The sequence below is a fragment of the Coturnix japonica genome, chromosome 11 (assembly GCF_001577835.2).
Source record: "Coturnix japonica isolate 7356 chromosome 11, Coturnix japonica 2.1, whole genome shotgun sequence".
Classification (NCBI taxonomy): domain Eukaryota; kingdom Metazoa; phylum Chordata; class Aves; order Galliformes; family Phasianidae; genus Coturnix; species Coturnix japonica.
Window position 1 is genome coordinate 8666289 of NC_029526.1, and position 26216 is coordinate 8692504.

Sequence of the window (26216 nt, forward strand, 5' to 3'; positions counted from 1 at the left end):
TAAGGCAGTAGGAAAAATTTATCAGCCACAAGGGTGGTCAGACATGGGCAGCACCTGGTGAGGTGGCTGATTCCCTATGTCTGCCAGTGTTCTCGAAGCTGCCTTCAATAGTATGCCTTAAGTTTTGGTTAGCCCTAAAGAGGTCAGGTGGTTGGACTCGATCATCTTTGAAAGCTATTTCCAACCATTCTCCTTTCCCTTCTCTCTGAAGGGCAAACATTTGTTGGAGTTAATCTAAGGACTTAAAAACTGAAGTAATGTAAAATATGTATTGAGTGTGTGTATTTTCTATTGCTTCTAACATTTATAATGCAGAAATTCAGGTTGCATTTTCCCAGCATCTGGCTGTAACTGGAGCTGGAACATCTCCCAAGTACATATAGCATTTGTCATAGCAGACCTAAACCTAAACTGTCAGTTTGACAGAAATTAAGGCTGAGTTAGCCTTAATATGTTAATACTATAATTATATCTGCATTATTCAGCAATTATGTATATTTACAATGGAAGCACTACTTTTATTTCATGCAATACATTTAGGAAATACTTGCAGCTTGCAGTATTAATGTAAGCTACAAACCAGCAAGCTGTTAAGTAGACCCACAGCCCATCACCTTCCAGGTGCACAGGGACTCCAAAACAACCTTATCTAAACTTAAGAACAAAAACCTTAACTGAAATCCTCTGTTGTAGGTTCTTTTTCACTCCAGATGTATCTTTCAGTATCTGCAGCTCTGTAGCAGCTCTTTGTTAGAGCAAGGTGCTTAATAGTTGTGTGTTGAATTGCAGAATGTGTGGTTTTTAAAATAAAGCCAAAACCAACATCTGTGGATGGGAGAGAAAACATCTAAAGCTTTGAGGAGGTTGCCTCTGCTGCAGGGAAGCAATAAAACTGACCCTGTGTTGTACCAGCATGGCGGTGACAGAGCGAACCTACACGGTGCAGCCAAGGCCTCAGGGCCGCGTTCCCGCCAGCGGGCAGCCCGTGTCTGAGGTGATGTGGGCGGCATGGCGGCAGGGGGCAGCCGCGGGGAGCCCTTGGCCATAGAGCCGCTGCCTGAGCCCCAGCCCGAGATGTTCTCAGCCGAGGAGAGCTGGGAGGACCAGGAGCAAACGGGGGAGGTGGGCCGGGCTGCTGGGAGGAAGGGAGCACCAGCAGAGTGTGTTCAGGGCTCCTGAAAGCTCAGCACTAACGCTTGGGGCAGGTTGGCCTTGCGGTGGCTTAGTTCACACAGAATTGTGGTGGGCGCTCAGTGACTGGAGAAAGACGTTCTCAGAGTATGGCTCACACTGATGGTGGTGGTCGTGGCTAAACAGCACAGGCTTGGGGCCTCTGGTGCTGCCTCTCCACGGGCCAGAATCACTGAAACACAAAGGTTTTTTTGAAAGACTTGAGGGAGAGACTTCCTGAGACTTAAAAATATATATTACTTTGCTTGAGAGAAACTTGGAAAAATAAACAAAAGAAAACAACCCAGCCCATTCTCTCCAGAAAATACAAATCAAATCCATCAGTTTTTCTTTCTCCACCAGGCTGTGACCAACTCGAGCAGCTGCAGCCCAGTGCTGGAGCAGGATGTGTCCTCTCCACACAGAGCTCTGCTGCTGCATTGCACTGCACTGTGTGGGCATGGCTGCCCCAAGGGCTTCCAGGAGAAGATTTCCTAAACTTTGCTCTATTTGCTTACAGATTCAGTTTAAAATTCTGAGAGGGCACAGCGATACTGTGAGCTCCTGCCATTTTTGCTGTGAAGACTCAAAAATACTTTCGTGCTCTTACGACAGAACAGTGAAGCTCTGGGTATGTTGTGGACACAACAACAAATTAAAAAACCAAACCAACGTCCATCGCGCTGATGCCTTAATATGAGGGGTGAAATAATTTTGTAAAGAATCTGAAATAGCCTCCTCACAGAGGAAGGTGGCAGAGTAGGATGAGCAAGGAATGATAATGTTGGTCAGTGTGATGGATGTTGGCCTTTTTGCAGTTTTGGTCTTCATCCGTATCACTGCAGTACAGCAGTGAACCTCTGGTTGGTTCTGTACAACAACAAAAAGTCCTGGTACTGGTGCCTGGACCAGGCTGGTGTGGAAACAGGCTCGTGAAACATGAGACAGCACTTAGATGGACACTATTGATGAGCATGGCTATCAGTGTAGAGTTAGGCATAGGTTACTGTGAATGAACACAGCATTCACAATTGGTTTTTGGAATACACAAATAAGTTGCTGTTTGTATTTTTAGATTAGATCACACGTCAGGCTAACCTTATTTCCCAAGCTTTGTTTTCCTTTGGTTTTGTGGTGCTGTGTTATTTTTTTTCCACAAAAAAGCACTTCCCAATCAAACTCCTCTGGATTTATTTAAGGATGTTGCCAAAGGATTTCCTGTTCAAATGTTTGAAGAGCACACAGCCCCAGTTTCTGAATGCAACCCAAGTCCTGATGGCAGAAGGTGACTATTTGCTATCACTATTTATTAAAAAAGTAGGTGACAATTAACATGATTTTCAAGGTTAAATGTGATTATGTGTGAAAAGCGTTGGACAAATTTAGAACAAACCAGTTACTCAGTTGTTTCTGTGGTTTTCTAGTTCATCAAAGTCAAGCTTCTATTGCTTAATTTTCTGCTCGTTATCCCTTTATCTTTGTCTGGTAGCAGCTTGTTCACTGCCAGACTCCTTCATCTTCAGTTCATTTCGCATACAGTTTGTACAGCAGTGCTTAAATCTTTTGGTTTTTATTTGGTGGCCACTGAAGGAACAGTCCAAGTCACGACCTTTTCAGGGCAAAGGAATTACTACTTGTGAGTTACTTGTGGCTGGGAGTCCATGGTTTATGTTCTGAAAGGAGCAGAGGTATTGCATAGAAGAACAACACCGAAGCCAAGGCACAGGGGTTCATCTGTCACTGAGATTTATGTGGTCATAAAAGTTCTGTATTGTTTATTAATGTTCCGTATCCTTTCCATTAAGCCTGTAATTTCAATTTAGGAAGAAATGTATCTTATCTAGTGTCAATCTCTGGGTATAATAATTAACACTGCAGCACGCATTAACATTTGGTTGAGTAGAGGATGTCATGTGTTGCCTCCAGTGCTATTATTTCTGCTATATTTTATCATTAATTTGTAGTTTAAATCAATTTAAATCAAATTAAAGAGTTGACTGATCACTTTTTGATCACTGGATTGTGTATGTGCCCTTCTGCCTGCTGCCTCCCAACAGAAAATGCCACCAGTTCCTTATCTTCTTGTTACTTCTCGTGCTAAGTGCTTCCATTTAGGAGCAGAAATGATGCAAGTGAAGGCAACGTACACATAATGAAAAGAATAGGTTTGAGAATATATTTTTAGTTCACATATTTTTAGTTCACATAAAGTTTCCTGGGCAAAATCTTGCCCAAGCGGCATTCTGTAAACTTGATCAAAAACAGAAAAACAAGCCACAATAGAACTAAAACCATTTGCCCTGTGCTACAAATACTGTGACATTCCATGTAGATGTTATTTTAGATAATTGGAAATACTAAAATAAAATACTGTGAGGGCAAACTTGGTGACCTCCTCATTCATGGAAACCTGCCACTTCTCATCAATTAGCTTTGCTGTGTAATGTGGGTTTGTGTTTGTGCAGATCAGTGTCTGAACATCACGTACATGACATTATTGTTAGTTTGTATTTGAAATATAAATAATTACACATTTTAAACTGCAAAAGGCAATTTTGGCTGCGGTGTTTACAAATGAATGAGTCAGGATGGTAAGTCGTTGTCGGAATTAAAAGCATTTATTTTCAAATATCTTCTCTTGAGCGAAAACATTGAGTGCTGTTTTCATGGTCATTTTTAGAGTGGTAACATCATCCTATGATAGAACTGTCAAGACTTGGGATATGGAAACGGGAAAAGTGCTTGTATGTATCCTTTGAGTGCATCCTCAGGAAGGTGTAGCTGTAAAATTCAGATGCGTTCCTTCATTACTGGCAAATAAAAAAATCCAAAGCATTCTATCTTTGTACAATTCATTACAATCAGGGTATTCAGGCTTGATTTTTAGTCTGGCTTTTGATCTGATTGGTTGTTTGATCATGTTGAGTCCCTTAATGATGAAGATGTCTCGGTTATTTCAGATAAAAATGGCTGTAATAATAATCATCTGTCTCAGAAGATGTTAGACTGATTGAATTAATGTTTTAAGATTTGAACAAGATATCCCTATCTAATTTTAAACTTACTGTTATTTTACAAATAGAATTGGATGTAAATGCTTCTATCACCTTTCACCAAACTAAAGTAATACCAAGCCCGTTTCTTCTGAGCCTACTTAGAGATTAAAGCCAGTGCTGTTAAAGACTCTTATCTCTAACCCTCAAGTGTGTTTCCAAAACCCTTTATTTTCTCTTTAGTGGACAATAGAACATGAAGGTATCGTAACTTCATGTAATATTTCCCGTGATGGCAAATATGTGGTATCTGGCTCGGAAAATGGCAATGCCATATCTGTTTTTGATGCAGTACGTGCAACAAAGGTGGCACGTGTCCAAGGTAAGATTTATGACTTTTAAGTCTTGTTTATGCAGCTCTCGAGTTCTTTTATTTCTTAATAATTATAATGAACTCAGTTCGGTTCAGATGCCCTTCCTTGATAAACGTCAGTGTTTTGGAGATAGACTGGTGCATAGCTGCTGTGGGTAGTTCTGCCCTTCAGACCCATGCACTGAGATGGAAAGCTAATGATTCAAAGCTGGGAAGCAGCTTTACAGTATTTCCTCTTGGTGTGTTTTCCATAGGTCATCACAGGAGTACAATCACAAGATGCTGCTTTGAGCCTGGTAATCAGAGAGTGACTTCAGTATCATATGATAAGACTATAAAGCTGTGGGATATGGTAGCTCGATCCACCTCAATTACTATTAAAGAGTAAGAAATAATGCTATAGTTAATTATGCGTGGTATTGTTTGCATCCTTGACAATTATCAGTGAGTTATGGCAAGATTTGACCTAATTAATTTATATATAAGCAGATGATATACATGGAATGCGTGAATGAAAATTTCCACTCAAGCTTCCTGCTGTAAATAATTGAAAAGTTGTGTTTTGGCAGCATTTTTGTGCTAGTTTTAGAGCTCTTATGTTGTTTTATATACATTGGAAGAAGCATATGCGATATAGTGCTGAAGTATAAACTTATTGGTGTAATTCTTAATAATTAGGAAGAATTTATAATTGACAAGTGAGAAGATCAAATATTACATGGAATAAAGAAGCCTTTAAAAGCATTATGTAGTGAAGGAGAAATAATACAGTGGTCGTTTAGAATTTTAATAGTTTTTCCTATATAATTATAGACCATCTTTGGCTTCCCTCTTTGGCTTCTTTTCATCTCTCATGTGCTCTTTGTGAGCTCCTACAGCTCCCTGTGCTAAACCCGTACATCTCTCACTGAAATAAGTATTACATTTAAAAATTAGGCCAATGTGGGGCGTTGTTATCATTTTTAAGAATAAATTATACAATAGATATCAAGTGAACTGTTAAAATAGCAGTAGCTTTAAATAAACTCAACAAATATAGCTTTGAATTATAACAACGATAAACAGAGAGTGCCTTTAAACAGTAATAAAATGCTCTATTGAGGGATTAGGAATTATTTTGGATGGGAAATTCAATCTGGAGCATTGTAATAATATTTCCTTTAAATCACAGTGACGACAGCTTTGTTTCCTGTAAGAGATGCTCGTGATCCCTCCCCTGGTGCAGACTGCAGGAAGCCCCAGAGTTCTTAGCCTGTTCCAGAGCTTCCAAATTCCTTTTATAGACTTTAATATAAATTGATTCATCACTTTCCTCTGAGTATTAGAATGAAAATTCACATGACTTTTTTGGTAACTTGCTTTTAAAGAAGTGTGGTTGTTCTGTAGCTGCAATTGCTCACACAATGTTGGGGTTGACTCCAGCCTGTGGCTCACCCTGCAAGGGGCCCAAACCCATGCAGGCTGCAGGGCTGTGAGTAGTTCCAGAGGCTTTACAGATCTATCCATGCAGTTAACATTCAGGACATTTATGGTGTTCTAATGGATGGAGCGAGCGCTCAGTGCTGCAAGAGGCTCTGAGAGCTTGATAATGGTTACAAAACCTCACTGTTGGGGTGTTTTCATGTTTTAGGGGACACAGCAATGCTATCTCTGATTGCTGCTTTACATCTGATGGTCGTTACTTGTGCACAGCATCCTGGGACAGGAGCTTAAAAATATGGGACATAAAGACAGAAGCATTTCAGAGTCGTGGACCTGTTACCTTGAACCAGGGACATGAGGGTTCTGTTAGTTCCTGTTGTTTTAGCCACGATGGTGAGTTATCTGAATACCAGCACATGGTGTAACTCAGTGTCTGTGTATGTGACATAACAGGTGAGCCACAAGTCACCGCTCCAATCATGTAAGTAATTTGTCATTTCCAAGATAGCATATTTAATTACAAGAAAATGATCTCTGCTTAAATTGAAGCTGATGACCAGATCACAGACTAGCAGCTCCTCTGCAAGCATGAAATTTGTATTATTGCAAACTGCCGTTGTACTGGAACAGAATCTCTTCACTGGAATGGGCTGATGAGAGTTTCTTTATGTTTTGGTCTAATTAGCTGTTCCCTTTTGCTACTTCACTACTATTACTATTTTTACTATTGCTGTTTACTATTACATTGCTATTATGTAAACTTAGGCTTACTGTTTATAAAATCAAGAACATTAGCAACAAATAGCCAAAAGGAACTTCAGGCATCTTGTCAAGGCAGGACTAATAGCTCATTCTTTATATTGTGTTAACCAAGTCTGACACAGTGCTAGAAGGAGTCTCTTACTAGCCTGTACATCAAAGCAAATATACTGTAAATATTCTGATTCCATGTTTCAGCATCACTTGTACTATCTGGTGGATACGACAACGCAATAGTCGTATGGGAAACAGATGCAGGATATAAGAAGTTAAGCTTAAAGGTACTGCGGTTTTATTTGGCCAGTAGTTTGATGAGAAGCTGTAAAGTGTGTGCTCCTTTCAAAGCGTTGTATTTATTGTTACCCAATATCCTTGCCCATCCTTTGCAGATACGGGCAGGAATACATGCTGACTTTGTGCAGTGTAATTTGTTAGAACAATATATTCTTACCTTGGCTTTAAGTTAGATTTTGCTTTACTGTAGGGCCACTGGGATTGGGTGACAGATGTCGCAATTAGTAGAAGCAAGAAGTGGATTCTTTCAGCCTCAAAGGTGATCACCACTTCCCTGATGCAGTTTCAAGAGCTAAATCATAAATGGATGTGAAGATTTCATCCCTTTGTGTCAGGTTTTGCTTAATGATGTTTCACAATAATACAGTTGCTCATAAACCTTCTATGTTCTAATCAACATCTACATCAAATAATTATAGAAAATCTTAAAAAGAATGTGATAACTGTGTTTATTTTTTGTTTTCTTAAAGCATCCATGCAGTTTTAAGATTGCTGCAGGTTGTTTCCAAAGATACGATGCTTAAACGTGACAGAGGTTTAGCACTCTCCTGTTGAGAGACTCATCTAAAGAATTGAGAGCTCATCTTCTCAGAAATCATGTAGATCAGCGTTTTGGTGATGCACAAACATGTCACAATGATTGCTTTTATTTCTCAGGATTCCACTTTGAGACTGTGGAACATTGAAAAGATGGATTGCTTACCTTCAGTGATAGAAAGCAGAAAAGAAAAAGGCTCAAAAATTGCTCAGGTTGTATCAATTTATTTCCTAGTCACACCTCATACTTCATCCAGGAACAAACTTTGACTTTTAAAGGGAAGCCTGAGATTTGCTACTTGAAAGCACTAACAGGTTGTTCTTTCTTTGTTAAAGATCTGCCCACCTTTTTTTGGGGGGGTGGAATGTAGTAGTAACAGTTCTCCTTTAAAACTGGTTGTGGTAAGGGCACCAATTCACATGCAGAGCTGCATCAAACAATAAAATATGTCATTGACTTTTCTGTGTTTTCTGTTAAATTTGAAATTAATGCTGCATAGAGTCCACTGCAAGAGTGACTTCACGTATGTGGTCAGCAGCAAAACTACTTCATCCTGACTATTCCGGGTTAATATTCCATCCAAAATTACTACTATCTATCTACCTGTAGCAGCTTTCCTTTCTTTCTTTTCCTTTTTCCTTTCAACACACGCCCACTAAAATCAAAATTATTCATCAGATTATGGTCAGATTTGAAAAACAATATAAAAACCCACAAAAATCACATAGTGGCTGCCACCAAGACAGAACAGCTTAGAACTGGATACCATCGGGTTACCCCAAAAATAAGGCATGATTCTGCATGAGTGGAAAAAAAATAATCAGAGCTCACATCAAGTGTAACTTTATTCAGGGGATCTCAGAAATCTGGCCTACCTGTGTGTGTGCAGAGCTGAATTCTGAGGGCAATAATGCACATCTATCACATGATTAACCAAACTGCCATTTTCATTGTATTCATACCAGTGTGAAGAATGTGAAAGACCTTTCCTAAGTCTGCAGCACAGTGACTTTGAAGTGATATCCAAGTGTGTATTCTGTCGTCTGTCTTCTCCAGCAAGAAATATTTTGCCATCGCCACCTTCCATCCCTCCTGATCTTTAAATTCATCTGGCAGTCTTTGGATGTTAACATACGTGAGTATAAGTGGAGTGTCTGTACACCTTCATGTACTGCACATATAAAGCTGAATGTTTAATCTTGTGCTGCCATAGTATTCTGGAGGAATGATAAACTACGCTGCTGAGCAGGGTCTGTTGTGACAGGACGAGGGCAAATGGTTTCAGACTAAGAGAGGAGAGATTTAGACTGGATACAAGGAAGAAAGATGATGATAAGGGTGGTGATGCCCCATCCCTGCAGGCACAATGACTGAGCACCCAATGGAGCTGTAGGTCCCTGTTCACTGTAGGGAAGTTGGACCAGATGCCTTTAAGGGTCCGTTGTGACTCAGACAATTCTATGATCCCACACTTTGCTGATCCCCTGAGCAGCTGTGCCTCCTCACATCAAGATTGTAGCTGCCCCGCAGCTGAAGTCTGTGTAGTGTGGGACTGGAGGACAAAATTATTTACTTGCCTGCTGGTAAATTTTAAACAATTTTAAATGAATACAACAGTTCCAAGCTCAGTTTATTAATGAACATGTATGAATTATAAATTATTGTCAAGTTTCCTTCCATTTCTTAGATAAACAATTCTTCTTCACTATGGCACACAGCATCTTGGCTTTCAGAGGGCATCAGAAGGAGCTTCGTAAGTAACACAATGAACTTGTTTTCCCTCTTGCTGCCATACTCCTGTAACTCTGCTGTGCAATAACCTCCAGCCATCTGAAGAAGCTGTAGTTTGTCTGACACAATTCAGCACAAACTAGTTCTGTCTAATAAGGGTCCACCCAGCACAGAGCACGGTATTCTGGGGAGCAACCTGAGGTTTATATCTACTTAGTGTACGTGTGAATATCAATTAATAAAATATTTTGTGTTTCAAAGTGTCTGGAAGCCTTGTTCCTAACAGCGGCATTTTCAGCGCTTTCAACATTTCTTTCCAAGATACTCAGCAGAGGGAGGATCCCTGGAGCAGGATGTTCGCTCAGCTGTTGATGGAGGTACGTTCCGCAGGTGAGCCGCTCCTCGGGGCGGTGCGGGGCCGGGCCGTGCTGTGCTGATGTATTGGGCCCGCCAAGCACACAGCGCTATCGCCCGGCGCCGTGGCTTAGTTGGTTAAAGCGCCTGTCTAGTAAACAGGAGATCCTGGGTTCGAATCCCAGCGGTGCCTGCGCGGTGGATATCCGCCTTTTGCCGCTCGTGGTGCTGAGGGGGAGCGGGCTGTGTGCCGCGATGGGCGGCCGTGAGGAGCAGAACGATCGCTGCGTGCGAAACCACAGTTGTGTACGTTCCTCGTATCTATTTATGCAGCCGGGCGTTGCTCCTGCTGCCCAGTTTCTATTCCCTGTCACGGCAGCTGCCTGTGGTAGTGTAGTGTGGGCAGCGCAGCTTGTGGGGCTGTTGGTTGGTCACCCAGATTCTGAGGGAGCTGCAACAAGGGTTGTTTCCATTCCTACAGAGCGGACAGAATTTCTCTCTTAAATGTCTTTACTTCCTGTCTCTAAAGCTTTATCCGCTCACTCACTGCTCAGGTTTTCTCCCTTGCTGTGTGAACGCTGGCCACATGTCCAGCATGAGGTGTGTGCCACCCCTGTAGCCAGGCCTCCCCACCTCTCCTCAATCCCTTTCTTAGTTTTATTTTTGGCTAATCTGAGGGAAGGCTGTGCTGGAGCCCCATGTTCTCCCTCGGACCGTTGCTGATGCAGGAAGTGACAGAACTTCCTGAGACATCTCTTAAAATCAAAGGCCAACCCCCTCCCTCCCTATCCCCCCCATGTTGGGCAGGTTAATTAGGTTCAGTGCAGTCATTCCAAATGTACAACAGGCAGAGTCTCCTCACATCTGAGGTCAGGAGGCTCTAAACCTGTCAATAAAGCATATCCCAGCCCACCAGCTGTACCCTCCGGCAGATTTTGGCCCACACAGAAGCTGATAGGACTATAAATGGGATCACTGGCACATTTGGAGCTTAGAGTTGTTGCTGGGATGGAGCTTTTGAAGCCCCAAGCACAAAGTGAGGCCTAACATCCTGGATCAGCGCCTGGCTTAACGGCTGTCTGCAGGAGCCCTCCTTGGAGCAGTATTTGCTGTGCAGCTTGTCACAGTGATTCTGGGCTACTGTCAAAATGAAGCTGAGTGTGCTGAGAATCACTTAGGGTATAATTATTTTCTTATGCAGATGGAAGACCAAAGGTGCACCTACCCCCATGGGTTTTCGGTAGCTGTGGCCAGCAGCGCATGTCTAGGGTAGGACATAGGGCAAACGTGCAGTGATATTTTGCCAGAGCGCTCTGCCAGTCTCCAGTGATTTCCAGCCTGGAGTCTTGAGCTCTCACATACAGATGTGATCACATTTAATTTTTCATTTCTCCATGTCTGTGGGTAGGAAGAAGTGAAGTGATTCCTGCAGGCAGATGTGCGTATTGGAGACATCTGTATCACAGGGACAGTTGCCTAAAGAAGGGAAATATTAAAGGCAGTCAAATGTTTAGTGTCTGTTTATTGTAGCGGTGACTGTGGGCTTAGGGGAAGATACTTTTGCAGTTTGTCTGCAAGGGCTGACATTGCTGCCTGCACATTATTCACCAAGATTCGAGTGAAAAAATTTGATGAAAACATTGAGTGAAACCACGTCGCCTGTTAACCCCAGTTTGCAAGGCTGCCCTTTCCTATTCCCTGGCGTGCTGCTTTGCAAAGTGTTGTGCTTTGACAGGCATGCACCATTACAGTGTCATGCCCATATAATGTGATGTGATGCATGTGTCATGAAAGGATCTGCCAGAGTGTAAGTCATCAGCTCTGAACTTTGTAGTGGGTTGGGGGGGGAACTGTTTGGGATACTGCAGTCTCTGTAGTAGAAAGAAAAGACATTTTCTACTTATTGCTTTGTTGACACAAATGTTTTCTCCATTTATCACTAATTTGCAGAAATGACATGTGTTGCTTGTAGGACTGTTGTAAGATTTTCACTGCCAGTTCTTACAAGGTAAGCAGCAGCATTAAGAGTTCTACTGAGAAGGAAGAAGTTTGCCCCCCACTACCCAGCACATCAGCTCCTCACCTGTATTCATTCTGTCATTAATATTCACAGCTCAGACCTTTTATAGAGATGAAACTGGTCTGGGACCTAGAAATGGATATCCCACAGAGCATCACTTAGATGACAGGAAGCACAATAGAGGGCAGCAGTGCAATTTAGATTCTTGCCGTTTAGGACCTGTGCTGTTGTTCCATCCTCCATTAACCCAGCTTGGAATTATTTACCGCTGAATAGAAAAAAATATTTACATTTTTGAAAGCCTGTGTGTATTTCAGTTGGGAGTGAAAACCAAAGTTCCTCCAAGGAAGGAGACAGGTTAGCTAGAAAATAATGAGTTGTGTGCCCAGCTCCTGCAAAATGGAGCCAAAGGGCTGCAATCCAGGGAGATGTCTTTTATTCCTTGTTGCAACAGGTCTTTTCTTTCCTTCAAGCAATTGTAGCTAGTCTAAGATCCTTGTTTAAATATATAAGGTTGTTATCAATTTTAGTGAGGTAACGAAGAATTGATCTCACTGACGTCAATGGCACAGCTCCCAGTGACTGTGCTGCAGTCAGGTTTTCATTCAATAAATGATAACAAAGAATCTGATTCATAATAAGGGGAGGAAAAGATGAATCAACCCAAGCTACGTGGGTAGACTTCTTCTCGTGTTATTAACAGTGCACTGGCATCAAAACAACAAGGTCTGTCCTTATCTGCTGTAGTATTTGTGCTTGTTCTTTACTTTTGTATGATTGAACACAGTTAACCTTCATGTGATTCCTGCCAAAGCGTGCGCTGAGCTCTTGTTATTGTCAGTGGAAACTACTGAGTGCTGAGTTTATCTGAAGATCTTGTGACAGTATTTTAACACAAGGATTTGAGAATTCTCATCTAAATCATGGGGTTTTTTTATGACATAACTGCTGATTTTTGGTATTGTTTCTGGATGACTTGTTAAACAAATGTTTTTGGTTTTTTTTAATATATATATGCTATATACATTAAAATGCTGCTCTTTTTCTCCCATGGTAGCAAAATGAAATGGTTGAAGGTAAGAGCGAGCACAACCTCTTGCACCTGTAATTTCATTTGATGCTTCTCCCTGAATAAACTTACTAGAACATCATAGCCCAGAAACAACAAGTTATACCTTCTCTATCAATTTCAGTTAATGTGTTTTTTGTGGGGAAAAAAAAGTCTGATATGAACTGATGGACTAATTTTTGGTTCTGATTCGACAATTTAGTGACTCCATATCCTGCCTTTCTGTTAGAACATTTGCTGTTGGTAACACAGCAATCACCAAATCACATTGAAGTCGGTTCTGTTTGGCCAGCCCTAAGAGGCTGTTTAAGTCAGTACTAACACTTTTCTTTTTGTTGTGCATGTTCCCCTTAATTAGCATTTTAATTTGCATTTTCATGCAGAACAGAATGAATTACCAAAATGAACACGTTTTCCCCTTTGAAATGGGCTATGCTCTTTCACTGAGTGCTTCTCATGGTTGTTTGGTTTGTCTTTATATAATAGCCATCCTTTATCTTAATTGAGCAGCATACCAATAACCCATTATTTCCATAACTTTTAAGCAGCCCCAACCCAATTTTTGTACAGTGTTATCAATATTAGTTGCATTCTAAAATTATTGCTTTTTTTGTTCTTAACAGAACATCATTTAAAATGTGAGAGCTGTGTGTCCTTAATCACAATAACAGCAAATGCATGTGTGATGAAGGCTGGGATGCTGCAGTCTGTACAGCTGCCACTATCACATGACATCCTTTTCTTTTGGCTGAGGAAACGTATCCCAGGTATTTGTAGCAAATTCCTTCTGGCTATGGCCAAAATCTGCCTCTGTTCTGGGATGGCGAGAGGAGAGCGACCTTCATGTGCACATTCCATGTTCTTTCCACAAGGCCAAGTGCTGTTTCTTCTGGCAGCCCGTCTGACTGCGCTCTGTGGGAATGTAACTGGGAAGATTAAGGGAAATTTAATGAATTAGTAACTGCAAAGGCAAATGGGGAACGAGCAGAGCCAAGAGCTACTGTGAGTTAGCGCATCCCTTTCAATGGTGCTGGTAAGACCCATACCATTATAACTAGCTGCAGTGGTCCAAATTCAGTTCAATGATAAAAATAAGAGAAGGATTTAGTCATTTCTTTTAATACCAGCTTGTTGAATCTCTGACTTAATCATTTCCAAATGATTTCACATAAATTGATTACACGGTTGCTGCTGGTTTCTGTATTTCAGCAACTTTGAACATGGGGCCCTCAGGAGAGCTTAAAAATAGATTTGGGGCTGTCTTGGCACCACTGGCTTTAGGGCTGCCTGACACTGATCAGAGCTAATTTGCCTGCAGAGCCCTCGGCTGGTTCTGTGCAATCTGAAATCCATCCAGGCCTTTGCGCTGTCTCTGTTCTTCTCTGTGGAGAACCTGAGGAAGAACATTCACTAATGGCCTCTGGAGTGACAGTGCTTTGAAAGAAAAGAGCACACTTTATTCAGTAAATACAAGTATTTCTGAAATTAAATTACATTGCAGTTCTGTTGAGATTGTGAACACTTGCACATCAAGATTTGTGTTTCACTAATGTTATTTGCATTACCTTCTTGTCGCCTGAACTCTGGGCATTACAGAATGCCTGCGGAGCCCTTCTGTACTGGAATGCATTGAGTAAATTGCCTGCAGATCCATCTAGAGTTGTGCTGAGCTAAATGTGGGCATTGCAGTGAGTAATTGTAATTGTTTCCAACTGGGATTACTGTACTTTCAGTAAATCTATAGACACGGGATGAAATATTTAAAATCGCTTGGCACTTAAATATTTGCTAGTGGGCCTCGTTTTGGAGAAATGGGAAAGCTCTGTGATTCATACCTCCGTGTTGTTACAATCAATGGGCTCTGCTTTGCTGTTATGTTCAGTGAATGTAGGGCTGCGGACAAATGAGCTAATCACAGAGTGCCACAGTTCTTTGCAGTAAGGGAAACGAGAAGAATTGAATTCACAATTGCTGCACCTCCGGCTGTGTAAATGGATCGATGCCGTATCGTGTAATGAAATAATGTTATTAAATACTAGCTCTTAGGATTGCTATTTCTTTAGCATAACACCATTTTTATGGACATAAGTAGTAGTCTTTAAAGTTAGAGCAGAAGAACATTGTTTAAGTAAGATAAAGAAACAGTTATTGTAATTAATTTCACTTTTGACAGTTGACAAGTTACTGTAACAGGTTAATATTATAAATGCATAGGTTTGTTTTCCTGACTTGCTTGATATTTGTATGTGAGCTGCTGTATTTTTAGTACACAACAAAGCACAACTGGTTGGTCAGGTTACTGACTAAAGAATCAACACAACCTGTCTATAAATGATTCTGAGAAGCACAAATATAAATGTAGGTAGAAATAAATGCTAATTCTTTTATTTAAATGCCTTTTAAAACTGGTTTAATCTTCACAGCACCTCCCCAGACACTGGCACAACAAGGAGTGTGTTGCTATGGGAAGAACTGCTATAATGAGGGGTATCTGAGCACTGATAGCTGTGGATGCATATGTTACTCTGGATCTCCTGGCAGTTTCTGAGGTGTATGTATTGCATTACCCTGAACTCTTACATCTGTACAAAGATCAAAGGATATTTCTGTTAGCTACTTTTCTTTAGAATTTGTGACTCTGCTGGTTCTGTCTACCTGTTTGACTGCTTTTTGTTGTAGTGAATTCATAAACATGTAAAATGTAAAGAGAGGACTCACTATGTTTATATTTTTCTTCCCTTACTGTTGCTTGTTGCAGCTGCTACTCTCGATACTAGTGAGTGCTTTTGTGAGTTGATCTATTGTACATTTTCCGATGTTATTTCCTTATTTTTCAATAATTTAGTTGGCTTATCTATCTGGCACCTTCGTCTCCCACTCAATCAAGGGAATAACCAGAATGATTTGACAGCCATGTAAATATCCTGGGAAGGGATGACATCTCTGGGCAGCAGAGCCGTGCTACTGTTGCCCTCAAGGGTAAATAAACAAATGTCAGCTCAGGGGAGTTCCCTTGATCCTGTGTGTGGAGTTAATGCATATGAAGGAGGATCTCGGATGACTCTACCTTCAGAAAAAGGGACTTACAAGGAGCAGAATTTTCTCTTATTTTTCTTGACTATATTTCTCAGTTTTTGACAGATATTTTACTTCCTGTGGCATCATATTTCCCTACTGTGTTGTACTGTAATAGTGCACATAGTTGTGTAGCCCAGACCTCAGATCATATGAAGGATTTATCAAATATCTCATGAACGTTTTGTGAAAACAAAAACACGTGTTCTCACAGAACAGTTTCAATCTCTAAATTGCCAGATACCTTTTTGTTGTTAATTCTCTCCAAGCACATTTGTAGACTACGTGCATATGAATTTACAGAGCTGCTTTCTTGTTCATTCAGCTGCTTTCTTACAATGTGGTTATTACACAGTTGTTGCAGTGATTTTTTTCTTCACATTCTTCAGCTCATTTACCACGGGCTCTTCCTTATTCACATGCTTTGGTCAGAATGTACAACTGGCAGTCATAGCTCTGCTGTGTGTAAGAAGTCATAGTTAAAAGCTATATTGGATTACTTGGTTCTTTTTATGCAAAAGAAAATCCGACTTCTCATGCTTTTATGCTTCATTGAAGGGTGAAGCAGCTTTGATTCATCTGGAAGTCTGACATTTAGTTTTGCTCCATGGTTTATTCCTGTTCTCTGTTCTTTGTTTTCTCAGCCTTTTCAGTAATGTGGTCTGAATTAGCATGTTGATTTGTCGTCATGTTATTTTTATATTAGTCATTATACAATGAGCTCACTTGCACACTTCAGACAGCTTTAATGTTTTTGAGGTTTTGTACACAGTCTAATACTGAAAACTAGCCTAAGTAACAGTAGGTATTCTAAGGAATAGAGATGAAATTGTCACACCTTCAGGGCAGGTATGATTTCCTATCTGTGCCTACCAACCCCCTATCTCTGACCACATGCTTTCAGTTTTTATCTGGGACACTGAGTGTTTATACTATACTTCTTGCTCTTGCAGCTGATGGTTACATCACTAAGCTGCCAGCGAGAAGTGTTTATTTACTCACAGCAACACAGAAATATTCCAGAGCTTTTTCTATCACGGGAGCATCCCTTATGACTTGTAGCTGTGGAATCAACACATCCTGCGTCTCCTTAACTGTAAGTACTGGCACATAGTCCGAAGAATTATCTCACATTTACACCTAAGTATGTGCTGGTATTTCTGTCCCCCCAGGCTTTAAAATTACTTTTAGCAAAATTAGCTGACAGACTGTTGTCCTGATGAGCCAGTATAGCATCATCCTCATATCCCTGTTAATAGATTATATGTACTATGAATCAGCCTCATCACCTGAGTTGTGTTGTTTCTAGCCCTTCTTCACCCAACACAGAAATCAGATGCTGAACTCATTTGAAGGTGCTTCTTCAGTTCTAATTTTGCTTTGCTTTTCCACACATGCTGTATTTTACGTATGTCTGGCTGCATGCAACACCTTTTTAAAATGTCTGATCTTTTTTTTAATCATTATTTAAATGAAATTGGGGGCTGCCAGCCCTGCTGAGTAACCTCCTGTGGCTATTGTGTTTCCAATTCCAAGCTGTTTGATCTCCCACTTAAGTTTTAAAATAAGGTTGTAGTAACTCATGCAGCCAGTGCACGTTTGGCTAAGAATGTACTGACAGTTCGGCACACTGTGACATTTTCTTCTGTAGGAATTAGGTAAAATAAATATAACTTTAGGTTTGTCAGGGTTTTATGTAGAAGACTGATAACAGAAATCATAAAACCATGACAAGGTTTTACTGATCCTATCATTTCCCTGAATTGTGAAGAGGAATCTGAAAACATTTGTACATCTGAAATGTGATTCACCTCTATCTTGGCATTGTTCTTTTATCATTTACAAGCAGAAGAAACTTGCTTCTGAGTTATTTCAGCCCTCGTTCACCAAAGATTTTGTACATCAAGGAGACTAGAAAATCCTTTAATGACTGTAGCTACCGGAGAGTAAGCCCTATCACAACTACAGCAAAAAAGGATTTATTATAAATTAAATTAAATTGTCCAAACTCTGTTCATCAATAGATATGAAGGAACAGGCAGAAGAAAGAAATCAATTTAGCATCTTAATTGTTCACTGGATTTACCATTGGTGTGTAGTGCTTTTCCAGTACATGATAAAAACTAGCATCAGCACAGCCTGAATCAATCCATGTATAGTTATTAAATGGTAACATCAGCAAGGGGGGTAGGAGGTGTGGTGTTGGAACAGCCTTTTTCTATGGAGTCATGAGTGAAATAAATTTGGAGGAACTGATGCTGCTAAGCTGCAGAATGGCTGTGCAGTGGGACTGGGAAGCGGCTGAAGGACCAGGAGCTGGGGCTGCAGAGTGTGCTGCAGGCACCGTCACATCTGGTTGGCAGGTGACAGCCTAGTTCCTTGTGAAACAATTGACATGATTGCTGGCACGAAGCAGTGCCATGAGATTACACACTTGAAACTGAATGAAAATATTTAAAGAAGAGAGAAATGAAACAGGGCTGCTTTTGGCCTGGCTCTCTCTGTTGTTCAGAATGACTTGCTGTGCAGTGGTTCTGATTTGTAAAGTGCAGTTTAACAATTTTGATTAAAAAAAAATAATAATAATAAAAAAAAAAACCAATAAATTTCCTCAAGTTATTTCCACAAGGATTAGAAATGGAGGCGATTCTGATCCTCTTCTGTAATTATTCTGTATGATTCAAAACTCTGACCTCAATAACACCATTCAGTAATCAGGAAACCTAATTGACGTACTTAATGGAGCAGGTTATGTGGACCTTGTTTTGTTAAGAGAGTTAAGTTGTAAGTATGAAAAATGAAGATGCAATTAATGCTGCCTTGATAATAGTTACAAAGGATGGCCCTTTCAAGAGAAAATTATTCTATTTTTCAAGCAGTTGCCCTAGTGTAATTGCTACTCATAATCTGCTTTGCTTGATACAAATAAAAGCTTTTATTGAACATTGTAGTGTCACAGAGGAATAGCACAACTTTGCATTTTCTTTGGAAAAACCTGTACTTTGGAGATCTTATTATAGTGTTTTTCCATCAAATACCTGGATTCACTTTCCTGTCATATCAAGTTGCTTATATATATTCCTGTCACACTGAATAAAACAGATGTGAATTACAATGGTTTTCTTCAGCTCTTCATAGAATACATGCATAACAAATTCCTGAGGAAGAGTAAGGAAAGCAGCTCCCTCTGAAGTTTAGTAATGATCTATGATAGATCAAGACAGGAGTAGTGTTAAGGTCAATGCAAAAGTACCCTTGAGAATTTTCTTCCCTCTCAGGGAGACTGTTGTTGTCACTAAATGTAAACCTTATTAAATCCAGCCAGAAAGCACTGTGTGGTGGTACAGTATGAACTCCTTTAAAAAGTAAAGCCAGCAGTAAACTATGTGAGATTGAAACAAATTACGTGTGTCACTGTACTTAATATTTTCTACCTGACTTTTCCTTAATGCCAGATTTCAAAAGAGAACAGAGGTGATGAAAACATAGAGGATTTCAAGGCTTGCTTATCTACACAGCTCTGCTCTTGCTGCCTCTCCTTTGAAACTGAGTTATGGTGGAGAAGAGATAAATACAACCAACTTCTGGAACAGGTAATACTGGGGTCAGAGCTTAAAGAAATCTCAACCAAATTAATGTGATACAAGGGTGTGCACGTTGCTTTGCTCTCAGCCCTATGTAACCTGCTGTTTCAGAGAGGTGAGGGGATGCTATTGAAGGGAAACCAGAGACACGCTTTACTCATAATTATCATAAAAAGGGTTAATGCAGAATGTAGAGGTGACTAGATACGTTATTTTATTACAATAATAGACCTACCAAGGAAGAACTCTTTTATGACACATTCTATTATTGCTGTTTCAAACCCATAATTTGAAGATTACTGCTCAGAAACCCAGACAGAAGTGATTTTACAATCATCAGCCCATTAATGGTTTAAGAATTGTCTGGCTAGATTAGAAAGAATTTAGTTGTGGAAAACGCTGTGTGATTTATTATGCTCCTTAAAAAGGGCACAGCCACGTGCTGGTAGGGCCGGGTGAGCGGGCAGAAGGGCCACAGGTCCTTCCATGCTGCATGTGGGGCCTTCTCACCTCCCGACAAACTTAGTTTGCATTGATCTGCTTATTATTTCTGCATCTTTAGCATAGTAGGCGTATTTGTTTTAACATTCACTTCTCTCAGCCCAAGTAGACAAGACGTGGTACTATTGATCCTCGGGCCAGTCATCCATTAGGCATCCATTAAGATCCAGAGTGATAGACAAACGTGAATTACAATTACAATAATCCCATCAAAGAGCTGCTGAGATAAAGCACAAGTCTGTAGCTCAGCGAGGATAAGGATCAGCCGAACCCCCAAGATATTGCTGCGGCCACACTTTATATTGTTGGAATAAAAAGGTCTAAAGCAATATCTCAGTGTGCCCAGAGACGTCCTTTGGTGAACCGCGGTGCTTTCAGGCATCAAGCCCTCACCCCTCCTTCTCTGCCACTCTGCCAGAGTTTTTCACTATCAAATAAGGATCAGCAAAAGGGAACCTGAGCCCGTGCTTTGACTTTAATGTGCTCTCTGCAGCCAACGCGCTTCCCAGCCTCCAGGACGGAGCTGTCACCACCAATGCCCTCAAGTACTTTCTGTCTGGCCCAGTGATTTCCCATCCGCCGCCGCCTTCCTTCTCTTCCTTATCTGGTGTTTCCCATTTTTTAATGTGCTCTTTTTCTCTCTTTCCCTGGCCAAAACTTTCTGCTGAGTGGGTTAATTTAAAGCAGGATACGGTGCCATCAGAGTAGCTCTGTGGAGTGGTTTTATTGCAGGCACGTTTGAAAGTATTTGTTTAACTGCGATATGTGTCTGAAATCGCACTCGTGAGCTTGCGGGCAAATGAAAACCAGAGTTCTAATTAATAATTTTAAACTGTATGGCACCCCAGGCAAATTAAATACGCTTTTCTCTCCTCTTTTAATCACATCACCAGATGTTTAGGTTTGTGCAGCCGTTACCTTAGGTAAGGCACGCACAGCAACCAATACCTGCACTGTTCACTGACAGCACGTGCTCTGCTACGTCCCGGTGTCCCGCTCCCTCTCACAGTGGCTGTTGCTTTGTGTTCCTCCTCAGCCCGCTGTGCTTCTGAGATACCACAGCCCACAGGTTCCTGCAGCTGAGGCTGGGCCAGAGGTGGCCACACACCTGCATTGGTGCTGCTGTGACCCTACGGCTCCTGCACTGCCAGAGGCTCCTGCACTATACCACTAATTCAGGTAGGCCTTAACGCTGAACGGGCAGCCCCTAATGACGAGTTTCACTTAGAAACTGCATTGTTGTAGTGGGAAACCAAGTACCGTCGTGGATGTTATTGGTCTGTGATGCTGTCCATACCGATCAGTATTTGACATTGATCAGTCTCTGCTGTGGATGGTATCCCCACAGCCACGTCTGCTGTCTCTTGTGTCATCCTTACAAGTGGCTCTGTGCCATTTTTACAAAGCACGTGGGGAAATTGCACTGAGAGCAGTGACCGACTGCAGGGCTTCACCTTGGAGCTGGCAGGTGGCACTGCCTGGCAGCACAGCAGGGATGGTGCAGGCACATGGTTGTAACGATCAGCGCATTGTGCAGTGAGGAGCTGTTAGCGAGGCACCTGAAGAACAAGGGAAGGGTAAGAAATGCTCCAGGTGGAGTTGGTACATTGCAGGAAGGCTTCACCCGAACAAAGTTATTCCATCTTTCGTTATTTTTATCTTTATCTCACAAAGTTCCCGGCTAACCTCGTTCTGTTGCTCGGTGTAAATCTCCTGCTGTCTCTGTCCCGTGGCACAGCGCAGTGCTCAGCGGTGCCGTGAGCAGCCCCGCACTGCTGCTGCTGAGCCCATCGACCGGGGATGCCGCCGTCCGTCCGGGGCAGCCCCCGTCCCGTTTAAAGCCGTACCGCTCCGGGCACGGCGGGGCGCCTTCCCCCGGCAGGGGGGGTCGTAGGGCCGCGGAGCGCTGGGCGCGGCCTCACGGCACGGCCCGGCGGAGGGGCTGCGGGGCCCGGGATTCGCGATGGCGGAGCGGGCCGAGGCGGCGTTGGATCGCCCCGCGCCTGACAGGAAGCCGCCCGCCCGGCGCCGCGCGGGAGGGCCCGGCCCTCGCCTTCCCTTCCGCCGCGGGCCGCGCTCCTCCTGCCGGCGGCCCCAGGTGTGCGACGAGCGGAGCCGAGCGGAGCCGAGCGGGGCGGGCGGCGCTGCCTCCGTCCTCCGGGCCGGGCGCCGCAGCCGCGCGGCGGGGCTGTCACGTGGGGCGGCGTTGGAGCGTTGTCGCTGCGCTCCGTGTTCCTCCACCTGCCCCGCAGAGCGCAGCGCCCACCCGGCCATGAGGCTGCGGCGGGAGGCGGCCGCCACGATGCCGGCTGCCCGGGCTGCGGCGGGCGTAGGAGCGAGCGCTTAACCCCTGTGAGAAGTGCAGGTGGCGGCGACCCGCCATGGAGAAGGCGGCGGCCGTGGAGCTCCGGCAGGGCGCGCTGGTGCCGCTCACCGCCATCTGTCTGGGTGAGTGACGGCGGCCGCTCCCGCGGGGCACGGCCGGGCACGGGGCCGGGCTGCGGGCACCTGCGGCGGCCTCAGCGGCACGGCGAGACGGGGGCTGCGCTGCGGGAACCGGGGGGAGAGCGGGGTCGGCGGGGCTGAGCGGGCCGAGCCGTGTTCCGTGCGGGTCACGCGCCTCCCTCCTGGGCTGGGTTCGAGCTGGGTGCGATGCGGTGACCGTGCAGGGCTTTAAAATAAAAGTTTGCACGGCGGCGATGTCCCCGCACAGCGGAACCGAACAGTGGAACCGCAGCACCGCCCGTGTGAGCGGCCGGCAGGGAACGCGTCCCCCGGTGCTCCGCTGTCCTGCGGCAGGTGCCGGGCTGTGGCAGCGCGGAGGCACGATCCCGTCCGCCCGCGGGCAGCCCTGTATGGGGCAAGGCGCTGTTCGCTGGCGCTTGTTGTTGCCCCCCTATATCCGCAGCCGGCTGCACGCTCCGGATGCGCGGCCCGGCGGTTGGAGTTACCGTCCGTGCCCGCCCCGGGGGCCTGTGCCGGGCTGAGCCCAACTCTTCCGAGAGCTCCGAGTGCTGCCTGATAAACGTACAGCCCGCGGAGCGCTGTGAAACACTCTGCTGCTCGCCGATAAAGCGGGTTTGTGTGCAGTAACGCCAAGTGATAGGCAGCATCAGTTACATAAACTGTTAGTAGCGGGTATCTGTGGCCACGCAGCTCATTCTCTTTCTGTAGAAGTTCTTTTTAACGTCAGCGCGTGCCCAGGAAAGTGTGGAAAGTTAAAGTCTGCTGTGGTGACGAAAGACATCTCAATGTTAACTAAGAAATACAGTGTAAGCTTCAGAACAGCTGAAACATCTCTGCCTCCTGCTGCTGCTGTACTGCAGAGACATAAAGGGGTGCCAGAAGTGTGTGCAGCATGAGGGCATCGCCTGCTGGACTCCTGAGTCTAAAATACAAGTTTCAGCCATTTATTTTCCTTGGGGATGCTCAGAGCTTTGTTAAAACTTCTGTTATTGAATAAAAATAGCGCAGTTGTTCTGAAGTGACTAATTCCATCACTGAAGATCATGTGAGTTCCAGAGTCCAAGCCGGAGCACTGCTTGTCCTTCTCTGGATGTGTTGTGAGGTTGGAAGTCTGGTAGATCTCTGCAGTGCTTTGTGCCTGGCCCTTGCACTGTAGTGAGAGCTGACACTCAAGGGAGGGGGGGAACTTACCAGGTATTGTGCTGCAGAGCCCCCACAAGAGCACAGCGCTTCAGCTGTTATTGCGTGTTACTTCCTGCCTGCCAGTCCTTTCTGCCTGTCGTTGCTTTCAGTTCCTGTTTCTCACTTCTCCAGCCCTTCTTCGCTTTTACTTTTTGTTCTCCTGGGGCTGTTTGTGGACTTTGGTGTCTGTGTAGACACGCTGCTGTGGACTGTGGCTGTGTACATTCACATACTTAGGAGCAAAATATTTTAATGTTCATAACATCCTTCACATTTGTGACTTAATTGCTGGCTGATGTCTCAGTGTGTGTGACTGAATTGCTATGGTTACAGGAGCAGCAGTGCTTAATGCCACATGGGGGAACTTTTTGTCACTGCATTGCTCTGGGCCTGCTCCTATAGTGCAGCTGAGGTGTGGAGCTGCCCCAGCACAGTGTGCTGTGCTTCCTGACAGAGCGCTTACAAAGCGCCTTGGCCTGGTCGTGTAATAAATGCTGCTGTGCATTAATTATGTAATAAAACCAGCACTATTAACACCCTTTGAACATAGTATTAATGCTTTTGAGTGCACACGTGTAGCTTGAGCCTGTTTCTTCTCAAGCCACAGCTGTTACTCAGCTGCCCTCCCTCCCTTGTGCTGTCCCACAGCTTCCTTCCCTTGTGCTGGTCTGTCAGGCCAGAAGGTGGTTGGAGCCAGGGCTGTTGTCCTGCGATGTTTGGACAGTGCTAAGACAATGGGGCCCATATTCAGCCTGTCTCCCTGATACAGAAATAGTGCTAATTGTCGGTGGCTTTCAGTCACTGCTGGGAACACAGGCAGTTCCTCTTCCATTGTTCATTTTAATGATGTTTTTTTTTTCTGAATACTTGCTGTGGATTGGCTATAGAAAGATTCTGGATTTAACACATGCAAAATGAAGCCAACAGGGTGCCTGGCTGGGATGTTGTGAATTAAGTGTTGGTAACCTTTTAAACCTTTCTAATTTGCTTTAGTGTTTGTCATGTTATTAGTGAGCTGTCTCTGTGGGTTACAGAACATTGTTAAGATGAGAGCAGTTAGTGAAATGCGGTGTAATCACTAGGAAAGGGCCTTGAATAACCTGTGAGGAAACTCCTGTAGAAGTGTGTGCTGGCACTGAGCTCTGCACTAACAGCAGCACGGGGAAAAATGTTGGTGATGGCTCCACTTATCAGATGATTCTAATGGTGTGTTCTCTGAGAGGAGACTTCGGAGAAAGTGGAGAGCAGCTGAAGACTGGCCTGGAAGTCAGATGTGAGCTGCAAGCACCATCTCATCCTGCTTTGATTTCATTAATAGGCCTTTTTGAAAACTTCATTGATGTTGATTAGCCAAGTTAACTGTGTTTGCTTTTGCAACTTATTTTCAAGGTGACATTTACCTGAGGAACAAACTGCTTTATTCAGAGAGGATGCATTTAAAGTTAATCTTATTAATTCTTTTACAAGCTGTTAAAGTGACTAGCTGTGATTACAGATGTTTTAGTGTGATTGTTTTTCTGTCTTGGTAGCGTATTTGGCTGATGCTGGACTAGTATTGTTCATTGAAAGATGGGAGTTGATTCATGTGAATTCTCAGTGTAGATAAGTAGAATTCTTGTTGGAATGCTGTAATACCTTTATATAAACACGGCAGCAAACACTTAGAAATGGCAGATTGTGAACTGCCTCTTTGTGCCACTGCAACCTATGGTAATGTTTTTTCTTTTTATCTTTGCAGTGAACCTCTTTCTGAGTGGGAAGATAGAAAGTGCTGTTACCTCATTAGGTAAGATATACTTTTCTTATTTATATTTATTGTTTTGATGTTGTTACAGTTCTTTTGCTGTTTGAAGACTTGTACTGCAAAGCAGAATGACCTTTGTTTAAGAAAGGGTAGCAGTGACATTTTAGGAAGCTTAGAACTTTTAAATCTTGCTGGAATGGTTACTGGTCTCTATCAGTGTTACTGTGCTGGAAAAAAATCTTAAGCTTGAAGCTAAGGTCACATTATGTGCTGGTATGCTTAGGGGAAAATCTGTGTTTAGGAGTTGTGCCTGGGAACATCAAGCTGGGGGCTGAGGCCTGTTCCCAGAGGAGCTAAAACCAGAATGTTAAGAACATCTTGTGAGTCTTAGAGTGGAAATTCAATCAGAGTCCTGACACTTAGTGTAATTTCCTTCTCTGTAGTTGTACTGTGGCTTACTGATGTTACTGGAGCAGTATAATCAGAGTCCTCCTAGTGATAAGGGTCCTCTCATGCCTGCCACAGTCATGTTTGTAGGCATACTTTAAGCCTAAAGATGGTACAACGTAGATTAAAACATAATAACCAAATATGGGAAGCAGGAGAAAAGGAAATGAGAAAATACAAAATCAGTTGTAAGGCAGTGGCTTGATTAACGTTGGAGTCTGAGTGTTCAGATCAACACGGAGTTTTGAGAGAAGATTTAAATTGGGAAAGGATAGTAACTGTATGATTAGATGTCTTCCTGAAGCTTATTTTAGGGCAGCTTGGATGTGCCACATAGGGTGTGTGTTGTTTGCAATACTATATTTCCATTCCTCTATTAGAAAAAGTCCAGAGTGTGATCTGTGTCTTGATCTGTTCTGCTGGGATTGTAGCTTCTCATGGAGTTTGGCATCCCTTGGCTGTATGGTATTTAAGTTTACAGAGTGTAACTTGAG

The 26216-nt window shown here is 43.1% G+C and overlaps 2 protein-coding genes and 1 non-coding gene across 5 annotated transcripts in view; all 3 read left to right on the plus strand.

Moving 5' to 3' along the window:
• The first annotated feature begins 18 nt into the window (after positions 1-18).
• WDR88 (WD repeat domain 88) lies at positions 19-9317 on the plus strand. Of its 2 annotated transcripts, XM_032447158.1 has the most exons (12): positions 19-1122; positions 1691-1801; positions 2370-2455; positions 3851-3914; positions 4407-4545; positions 4791-4920; positions 6167-6351; positions 6916-6998; positions 7202-7270; positions 7669-7761; positions 8515-8684; positions 9237-9317. In XM_032447158.1, exons 1-11 carry the CDS (start codon positions 1009-1011, stop codon positions 8650-8652), a joined length of 1212 nt encoding a protein of 403 aa, XP_032303049.1. In that variant the 5' UTR covers positions 19-1008; the 3' UTR covers positions 8653-8684; positions 9237-9317. The 2 variants fall into 2 exon arrangements, with proteins under 2 accessions (XP_032303049.1, XP_015729430.1); XM_015873944.2 differs by lacking the exon at positions 9237-9317 and having other exon boundaries at positions 8515-9226.
• Positions 9318-9753: 436 nt separating this feature from the next.
• On the plus strand, positions 9754-9827 carry TRNAT-AGU. The gene has a single exon. It is a non-coding gene; the product is annotated as a tRNA-Thr (tRNA).
• Positions 9828-16771: 6944 nt separating this feature from the next.
• LRP3 (LDL receptor related protein 3) overlaps positions 16772-26216 on the plus strand; it is a 28424-nt gene continuing 18979 nt past the window's right edge. Inside the window, exons 1-4 of one of the 2 annotated variants that reach the window (XM_032447154.1) lie at positions 16772-16894; positions 19254-19391; positions 20920-21062; positions 25270-25317. Coding sequence is in view for 1 of the 2 variants with exons in the window: in XM_015873934.2 (XP_015729420.1) it covers positions 22265-22331; positions 25270-25317 (115 nt within the window). In the remaining variant the exon portion in view is untranslated. Of the gene's footprint in view, positions 16895-19253; positions 19392-20919; positions 21063-22106; positions 22332-25269; positions 25318-26216 lie in introns of those variants that run through there. The other variant, XM_015873934.2, reaches the window with a different exon arrangement.

Bases quoted from the DNA above. Each gene is read 5' to 3' on its own strand.
- WDR88 (XM_032447158.1), top strand. From the start codon at position 1,009: ATGGCGGCAGGGGGCAGCCGCGGGGAGCCCTTGGCCATAGAGCCGCTG. The intron at 1,123-1,690 runs GTGGGCCGGGCT...ATTTGCTTACAG, and splicing joins ACCAGGAGCAAACGGGGGAG to ATTCAGTTTAAAATTCTGAG. The intron at 7,762-8,514 runs GTTGTATCAATT...TATTCATACCAG, and splicing joins AAGGCTCAAAAATTGCTCAG to TGTGAAGAATGTGAAAGACC.